Genomic DNA, 9532 nt, shown 5'->3' with positions numbered 1-9532 from the left:
TGCCATCTAAGAACCGAGGCTGTACTGATTCCTTGGAAGCCCCCATTCACACAAAAGGGTCTTAATGTTGATACGGCTACTTATGAATCCAGTGGCAGTGACTTCACCCACTAACTCCATTTTTCTCTGTCAGGTCGGTATAATAGCCTTATAGGTGGAGATAAGGGGGACCTGGCATATAACAGATGCTCAATAAAGAATACACTCACCACTATTTCTGTGCATGACTGTGCTTAAATTAGCAGGCAACTAGCTTTTTGAATGAACCAGAAGTAAACCCACTAGGAATTGAATGAGCATTGTTCTAAGATGGACCACCTTTGCCACAGTGATAGAAAAGTGACTTACATTTGAACCTGGTAAAGTCTTAAAATATATATATAAAGTTTAGGAGAAGTCACAAGGTCTCCGAAATATTTCATTACCATACAAATTACAGCATTGAAAGAGCAAGTGTCACTCTAATGGAAACAATCTGCGATGGCCAATCAGGAATTCCAGAGAGAGCAGAAGAAACGCTGACCATGCTCCACGGAAACCAGGAAGGGCCTTCATGAAGACACTGATGTGGCTGGCCTGTCTTCTCGTGGTCTTATGAAATGGATGCGTGGAGGAGCAATGACTAAAAAGTAACACCTGAGGTTGTAGTTCATTATATTTATTTTGGAAAAATATTTTTAAAATGAATTTCTTCATTAACAAAACAGTAAAAAACTCAAATAACATTTGCACAATATTCCATAAATACATTTATATACAAAAAAATATAGTCACATAGACCCGAAGTGCCTTTGTACATATTTACCAAAATTTAAATTATAAAAAAATGAACGTCACAAAATACTCAAGCTTTACAGATATCATGAAAAATATTTTTACAAATCCCAAAAAAATAACACACGTTTTCTTTTTCCCCGTCTAGGAAAAAAAAAACACATCTCAGTATCAAAAAGGACAATAAAGGCAGTTGTGTTTCTAGTTCAAGGAAAGACTGGCTCATAGTAATCCAAGATAGACGTGTCGGCAGTGCGTGCTTCCTATATGAATCAAGTCCCTCGTCCATTTAAATATATACTCTTCAAAGCAACTGTCCATAGTGCAATGGGAACAACCAGCAGGCAGTCCAGCGGCAGCCAAAGCCTAGGCTGGCAGTGTCCGGCGCCTCTGCTAACTCCGAGAGAACCAGCTTCGCCTGAACCTGTTTCTCAGCAGCAGTCCCTGGGTTTCCTCTCCCTTCCTCTCTCAGCAGCATTCATTGGGGCTATATCCTTGGAATTTTATTTAAGAGAAATGGGAATTTTGCCACATCGCTTCCATCTTACACCTAGAAGGGCCCAGGAGACAGGACAGGAAGTTAACTGCAGGCAGAAACGGACCCTCTCCACATCACTCCCGTCCATGACAAGAGGGCCGCACACTGACCTCAGTCGCTATAACACACTCATCCTTTTCTGCAGACAGAACATACACCGACTGGTACTTGGTGTCCTTTGAAGTAGAGTAGACAGACTCTGGCCTTTTTCTGTCAGGAACCTCCCCACTGAAAGGAAAATTAGAGAGAACCACAGTAAACACACAGGAAAGTGGTTGAACGCGGATATACCCAGAACATTGACTGGTCTCCCTGCCCTCCTTGCCCAGCTCAGGGCACATACCCCCTAAGTGTTGGGGCGATCTTCTCTTCTCCTGCAGAGCTCTGTGACTGGCACTTGGTGTCACGTTTGCTGTGTGTATCCCTGACCGTGGCTTCATCTCCCTTGAGGTCTCGAACGAGGTTATAGTCCACAGTGGGATATCGGACCTTAAAGCTGCTCTTCTCGGCTCCATGGTCCCCGTGAAAGTCCGCCTTCTTGTTGGTGTTCTTGATCTGGGTAGCCCCAATGATGCTAACTGAAACGTCCTTCTCGCGCTGGCAATTGGCTAGGTTGTTCATGGTCTCTGTCTCTCCCCCACAGGGTTCAGGTGGAGGCTGGTGTTTCTGTAGCTTCAGCCGGACGCAGACCACCACAGCAGCACAGCCCAGCAGCAGCAGGAGGACAAGCACCACCCCGGCACACACGGCCACCCAGGGGAAGGGCCCGCCCTGGCTTTCCATATGCCTCTCACTGAGGTCCACCACCATGGGCCCTGGTGGTGGCTCAGGGAGCAGGAACTGGCAGTTGGGGCCGCCATAGCCCTGGGCGCACTCACACATGTAGCGCTGGCCCCTCTGGTGGCAGGTGGCCCCATTATGGCAGGGTGCATGCTCACACCTGCTGACAGGGGCGCTGCAGTTCTTGCCCGTATAGCCAGGTGGGCAGGTACAGGAGAAGTCGTTCACACTGTCCCGGCAGGTGCCCCCATTTGCACACGGGGAGGAGGCACAGTCATCCACATTGTCCTCGCAGTACCTCCCGGAGAAGCCAGCCTGGCATCGGCACAGGTAAGAGTTGCCGAGGTCCACACACTTGGCACCTAGAACCCAAGGGCAAGCACAGTCATATTTGGGCACACAGAAGTTTGTTCACCAAACAGACCGAGCAGACATAGCACATGTAAGTCCACACACACACCACAGGTACAGTGACAGTTTAGTCCTGTCCTACATAGCCTAGAATCTCAAATCCAAGGTTGTGGGGAGAACTCCAGGTAGAGACCTACACAATAGAAACAGTAAGAGCTTCCCCCCCCCCATATATTAGGCAAACTCTCTACATCACCAATGGTCCCCCCATTTCTGCCTCAAACAGGGTCTTGCTAGATTTGCCAGGGTGGCCTGGAACTTGATGGTCCTGTCCCAGTCCCTGGAGTTTACAGATTACAGGCTCTAGATCAGTGTGTTGACAGCACTATAGAAAGCATTTTCCCTGATCACTACATTCACCTCCCAACCACCAGACAGGCGATAACACAGTATTAGATCTAGGTTACAGGTGGAGAAATTAAGAATTCAAGAGAATGTCATGCTCACTGGCTGTTAGTGAAAAGTCAGAACTGAAAACCACCTGAAAAGAGGGAAGACAGACCAGAATACAGAAGGCGGGAGAAGAAGGAGTGGGGAAAGGAGGGAAAGACAGGAAAGCATCTATTTGGCTCAGCCTCCCTTCTAAGTCTGTTTTAGGTACCTCTCTCTCACTAGCAAGAAGCTCCTGGTGTACAAAGCATGCCTCTTCATACGTGGTACCCAAATTATCATCTGAAGCTAGACTTCCTTCCCAAAACACCATGGCTGTGCTTTCTTTGTTTAAGCAGAGCTTGCAGAGCCATGGATAGGAGTGACATGTGCCAAAACACAACTGGCCCCGAGCAAGCTGTGGGCTGCTGACCAGGCCATTCCTTGCATTATGAGTATGACACCAACCCCCCTTTTTGTCTTCCTTCCTCCTGAATCCTCGCGGAATTGACTTGGGGATCCACAAACCCAAGGTGACTCACAGAGCAATGTGTTCCCTAATAAGTGCACCTGCTTTTGGAGCCAGTCCTCTAGACATTTCCCCATTGCCCCTCACCGTTAGAACAAGGGGAAGAGCCACAGAGATCCATCTTCTTCTCACAGTTGAAGCCAGAGAAGCCCGCAGGGCAATGGCAGGTGTAGCCTCCATCAGGGTTATCTGAACATCGTCCTCCATTGAAGCAAGGGCCATCTGCACAGGTCATAGCGCTCAGCTCACAGACCTTGCCATAGAAGCCGGGAGGGCAGGTGCAAGAGAAGCTGTCCTCAAGGTCCTGCGCAAGGAGACCACACGCGGCTTTCTTACAGTGTTCTATGAACCCACACATCTTATTTAAAACCGACCATCTTCAGTCAGCACAGCGCAGTGCCCCCAACTCACCGTGCAGCTCGCTCCGTTCTTGCAGGGGCTGGGAGCACACTCATCTACTTCCAGCTCACAGTTGGCACCTGTATACCCAGGTCGGCAGGAACATGTGTAGCTCCCCTGGCCCGTGTTGGTGCAGGTGGCTCCATTCCTGCATGGCTTATGGTGAGTACAGTAGTTCAGGTCTGTCCGGGTGGAGACAGGAAAGGGGACAGGAAGCCCAAGGTCAAATACAGGAAGGATCTATGTTGGGCTGCTTTGAGGAGACCTGGCAATCTTAGAGGAGGGCCTTACCTTGGTTGCAGAAAAGGCCCCCCCAGCCTTCCTGGCAGTTACACTGCCAGGGTTGCTGGCAGGTGCCATGGAGACAACCTGGGTATCGGATGCACTCATCGCAGTAGCGGCCCTGCCAGCCAACTCTGCACCTGGAAGAAGCAAAACACGATCATGCCACCTTCTAGATTCATCATGGTATTCTAGCACACCAAAATTATCCCACAGCACCCATAAGCTACCATAAGGTCCTCGAAGTAGGCAGGACATCAGGCCATTTAAAAGCTTTAACTCCCCTGCCCCTGCCCCTAGCCATCCCCTCTCAGAGTCTCAGATGAAGGGCACAGGGTACCCTGCTTGCCTTTCACATGCACAAGGATTATGGATGTGGAATCTCATTTTCCATACAAGCTTTTTAACTGAAGCCTGTATATTTCCATTATGTACGAGCTTAAGTTAATGGAAACCTATGCTCGTACATTTTCAGGCCTTCAGTAGAGTAACAGCTCCCACTCAACTAACTCCCTGGAGTGTTTTACAGCCTATATATGAGATATATCAAGAAGAAAAGGTGAACCAGGCATGGTGACTTTAGGGAGCCTGAGAACGATTATGAGTTCAAGGCCAGCCCATGTTACATAGAAAGGCCCCTGAGCAACATAGAAAGTCTCACAGGAAAAAAACAAAAACAAAAAAAAAAAAACAAAAAACAAAGAAGAACGGACAAAAACAACTTTGCAGACTTACTTGCACTCCCCTGGTTTGTCACAGTATCCATGTTGGTCATCACACCCTGGCAGACAGATTGCTGCAAACAAATAAAAACATAGGTTAGAGCTCCAGCCCAGAGATTCCCCAGTATCACCAGGTGGAACTGAGGGAAATTAGCACTACCTACTCTGTAGGTCCAAGCTGAGTGGATCTCAGGTCACAGAGCCTAGCCCACCCTGGCTGGTGGCTTTGGACTTCATTCAGGCAAGGAATGAGAATTCTTCTTAACATAGTGCGTCCAGGACAAAAGGGCTCTCAGAAGCCCCTACTCCTACCCCTGTCCCTTTTTCTTCTAAAAGAGGGTCAGAAGTCTTCTCCCTCCTCCTCCCCCACTTCCCAATTCTATGCACAAAGCCCCACCTCTTCATATCCCAGAAAGTGTGTGTGCAGATAAGAGTGGACAGCTGGTGTGCAGCGTGCAGGGCAGGACAGCTGCTCCATTGTGTCTTCCCTCCCGCAGCTGCCCCAGCACAACAATGCTGCCCCCACCCCACCCCACCCCACCCCCTGGCCCTAGCCATGTGTGTATGCGCTCACACAAGCTCGTGTGCGCACGTAGCCTTCTACCAATGGGAGCAGGCAGTGTCCCCACCGCCTATCCTCAGAGAGATCTAATCTATGGCACGTGTAAGTAGGGGCGGGGAGAGACCCCAGTGTTTGAATAAGAAAAGTTTAGATTTCTAGCCACCCTAGAACTATTGGCCCTGAGAGAGGAAAGCTACTGTGGGAGGTTAGAGGCGCCTAAAGAGGTAGGGGGGGGCAGGGGTGGCCACAGGCTGAGGCTTTGAGCTGGCTTACTTCCCCAGTTATGAAACTCATTAATGATCAGCAACTCCAGTTCTTAAGAAAACAGCCAATTCTTGGCCAAGAAGGGGGGCCTCAAAGGATATGGGAAACTAGGCAACAATATGTCCAGGCTCTTACTGAAGTGTGGACCCCATCATCCTCAGGCAAAAACTAAAGCTAGAAAGTGACTCAATATCCTCCCCCAGGCATGAACAGAGGTTCTGGGCCTCACAGAGTCCAATGTTCAACTGCTGCAGGGCAGAAGAACAAAAGTTCACCAGGCTCTGATGTTGGAAGGAAATGCCATTCCTACAGATTGGGCAGATGAGGCCTCAGATTGCTGGAGAGAGGCCCCCTGCGGTACAAATAGACCAGAACCAAAGCAGTAGTCCTCCCTGTGGCCCTGGTACCCTGGTTTGCAAGAGGATTATAGGACATCAGTTACTGCTCTTCTTCATTTAGACAAGACAAGGTGCCCTTCAGCCATGGAGCCCTGCAGTCTGCCTCAGCACTCCTGCTAGCTTTCCACGGCCCCCAGGATTGAAGGATTCCCTAAAGGACAGGGCACACAGAATACACCACAGGGAATCTTTGGAAACAGATTTCTGTAGGCAGGTCAGGCACCCTAACTCTGTGGAGGAAAGGGAGGGCTTTCCAATGGGACATTGTTGCAGCAAGGAGAACTGTTGGAAAATGAGCCCTCCACATCCCCGCTCTGTCCCTCCCTTCCTTCCTCTCTTCCCTTTCTAATTCAAAGGCCCTAGGGAGAGCACAGCCTTACTTCCTGACCCCTGGCCTTGTCTCTGAACTCCTCCCTGTGAAGGAAAGCAGCTTGCTAGAGCAGACACAAGGTCTCCCTTGTTAAAATGCCTGAATCCAGCCTAACTGCCATCAGCCTTAGCAAAACACTTCTCTTTAGGCCTCAGTTTCCCCACTGCACCATCTCTACCATCTCCTGTTGCAAAGCCTTTCCCCATAAATGGACCCTTAGGGGTCATTTTCCAGAGGACTCACGGTCAGTGCAGTACTGGCCTTTCCAGCCAGGGTCACACATCTTCTCCCCTCTGTCCCCGCAGGTGAAGTGGCCAAAGGCATCATCCCGAGGTCGGCAGAACACCGAGCAACCTTCTCCGTAGTAGTGTTCGTCACACACAAACCGGTAAGAGTACCGGAGGTCTGTGCGGCCGCTACTGTGAAGGTCCTGAGACCATTCTTCTCCCACAGTGAGGTGCCTCTGTGTGGTGAGGCGGCTGATGAGTCTTTCTGGGTTTTCTGAGAGAGAAGATGCTCAGGTTGGTAATGATAACACCTAGATGCTAGGAACCGAGAGAGTGGTATGGATGCTGCCAAGCCAAGGACCCTTCTTCTCTGAACTCCAGGTGCAGAGTGAAGATAAGAGGCCTGGGGTGAGTGGGTAAAGTGTGTATCAATGGGGAGAATGAATAGTTTAGGGGTTTGGAGTCTTACCTGTTGCGAGGTCATCAGGAGAATCTGTATGGAGGGCTTCAATGATCAGAGAGAAGGTACCCTAGGGAAGACGGAGAGGAGGCTTGATAACCAGAAGTGTGGAGGAGGAGGAAGGGGAGGAGGAGGAGTTGGGAGACTAGGAGTGGGAGGAGGAGGAGCTCAAGGAGGAGGGGAGGCATTAAAGAGAACCAAGTACAGAGGCTCTCAGATCTCTGTGCTATGCCAATGAAGGTCAACTCCCATCACTTTCCTTAATTAGAAGAATTTCAAAGAGTGCCCCCCCCCACCGTGTGTGGATTTGGTTTTTTTAAAAACATGTTAATACGGGAAATTGTATTTTTTTTTTAAAAAAAGGGAGAGAGTACTGGAAGGAGCAAGGTGGGGTGCAGGAAGAGGAGAGGACAGCTGTCATTAGTTTTTTGGGGGTGGAACCTTGAGGATGGAGAGCAGCCCCAGCACTGGTAGCAATCCAACCAAGGCCTAAGAGCTAGGGGACAAGAACTCTCCCAACTTTGGGGGTAGGGGAGGGAAGCATTCTACCTTTCAGGTAAGTAGGAGGTGTGTGAGAAATGCCCAGGGCTTGCAAAAGCCTCTGGGGTTCCACACCCCCTCCTCAACTGCCAGTCAGTTCCCAGTAAGAAGTCAAGACCTCAGGCGTGTCTTTGTGGGATTCCCCAACCCTTATCAGTGGCCCTTGCTTTCTTCCCACTGCCAACCACCAGCCAGCCACCCCTACCCCTCCAGGCCCAGCCGAGTGCGCGCAGGTGCCCACTCACTGGCCAGGTGAAGCCGAAGGGGAATCGGATGGGGTTGCTGAAGGCGGGGTCGATGCCTGCGCCATCAGGCAGGCTGAAGGAGTCGACACCCAGCACTGGCGTGACTGCACTGCCGTAGGTGCAGGGTGGCTCCGGTGACACGCTGGCCTGGTAGTGCTTGAGGCATACGCGAAAGAAGGTCCTGCAGGCGCACGGCGGGCCAGAGCCCCCGCGGCAGCAGTTGCGGTTCCCCAGCAGCCCCTTCTTGTTGACGAACTCCTGCAGCTTCAGCTCAAATACGCCGGAGCTCCAGACCTGCGCGGGGAAGGGGCGTGAGGTCGCGCCGGCGGCGGAGGGACCCGGGGGCGCGCGGGCCCTTGCTAGGACGCAGAGGCCGAGCGCACCTCGGCGCCCATCCGGAGCTGCCCGCTGCCGGGCAGCTCTCGGGGTCGTCGCTGCCGGAGTCACTTGGGGATGGACAGCTGATCGGCTCGTCCGACTCCCCTCCCTCCACCGCGCAGCAGCCCCGCCCGGCCCCCTACCTGGCACAGCAGGGCTGAGACCACGGCAAGGGCTAGCGCGCTCCGACGGCCCATGGTACCGCTGGACGCCCTTGCTCTCCTAGAGTATCCTCTTTTCTTTCTTCTTCAAAGACCCAGGGATGCCAGGAAAGTCTATATGACCCGAGGAGCACTGGCGGAAAGGCGTCTCTCGGCTCCAGGTGTGCTACCAGGGCCAGGTCGCTTCAGGAGGGTGCGGTGCCTTCAGCTAGGTCCCCGGCAAGAGCTCTACGAGGCACTGAGAAAGGACAACTTTCGGTTTCCTCTTCGTCTGGCTTTCAGTCCACGGAGAGGTGAGTGTCGCCTGCTTTCTGGTTTTGTCTTAAGCTTCTTCGCGGAGGGAAAGAGGAGAAAGGAGATAAGACACAGAGGGAAGAGAGCCCAGATGTTCAGCTTAATTCCCAAGAGAGCTTGCAGTGGCTTCCTTCGCAGGCCTATTAGGGAGCGGCGGTCTGGAAATCCCACCGGTGAGGCGATAATCCGGGGCCCCGAGGGGCGCGGTGGGAACGGTGGTGGCAAGGACTGCGGCGCGCGCCCTGGTTTCCCGGCCGGGCGTCACTCGGCGGCCGCTGCCGCTCCCAGAGTGTTCTAGACCGGTATCTCTTGCACTATCGCCAAGCCTCGCGTCTTCCTCAAGAATTCAGCCAATGCCATGCGAGAACACACACCGAGGACCGGAGGCCGAAGCGTGGGAGGCTCCGTGCTGCACCGGTGCTCTCCCGTGACCTGCCCTGGTCAGACAGGGTAACCGCGGGTGCACGCCGGAGGATCTGGCCGGGGCTGGCGCCTGCCACCCTTAAATCCTGCCGGCCGCTCGCATAACTAATGAGATGCAAATGAGCAGCCCCCCAATCTGGCGAGAGCTGTCACAAAGGAGCCACTTTTCCAAACCCTCCTCTCAATGGATCGCCAAATGGTCAGTGAGCTGTAAAATGTGCAACCCTCCTCCCCGCCCCCACCTCCCCGCCCCCTAGTCCTCTCTGCCTCCGCCCTCGCCCCTTCGCCTCCCTCCCCCAGCGCAAAACCCGCTCATTTACATTCCTGCAAAACGTTCTCGGAGACGAACCGCTCTGCTCCCGGAGCTGGAGCTGAGGCCGCGTCGCCCACCTCCCCACCGCCACAG

General features: G+C 52.4%; 2 protein-coding genes across 2 annotated transcripts in view; one reads left to right on the top strand and one right to left on the bottom strand.

The window, feature by feature from the left end:
• Positions 1-741: 741 nt before the first annotated feature.
• Dll1 (delta like canonical Notch ligand 1) lies at positions 742-8621 on the bottom strand. The gene is made up of 11 exons (XM_021149251.3): positions 8392-8621; positions 7871-8164; positions 7095-7155; positions 6642-6899; positions 4818-4878; positions 4092-4222; positions 3813-3982; positions 3489-3705; positions 1656-2454; positions 1423-1540; positions 742-1324 (listed from the first exon to the last, which is right to left on the bottom strand). Exons 1-11 carry the CDS (start codon positions 8443-8445, stop codon positions 1319-1321), a joined length of 2169 nt encoding a protein of 722 aa, XP_021004910.1. The 5' UTR covers positions 8446-8621; the 3' UTR covers positions 742-1318.
• Fam120b (family with sequence similarity 120 member B) overlaps positions 8613-9532 on the top strand; it is a 60226-nt gene continuing 59306 nt past the window's right edge. Inside the window, exon 1 of the mRNA XM_029471055.2 lies at positions 8613-8702. The gene's annotated coding sequence lies outside the window, so the exon portion shown is untranslated. The remainder of the gene's footprint in view (positions 8703-9532) is intronic.

This window comes from Mus caroli, unplaced genomic scaffold (genome assembly GCF_978045245.1).
Source record: "Mus caroli unplaced genomic scaffold, Mus_caroli_1 scaffold_18, whole genome shotgun sequence".
Classification (NCBI taxonomy): domain Eukaryota; kingdom Metazoa; phylum Chordata; class Mammalia; order Rodentia; family Muridae; genus Mus; species Mus caroli.
This window is presented reverse-complemented; position numbering and strand designations above follow the sequence as displayed.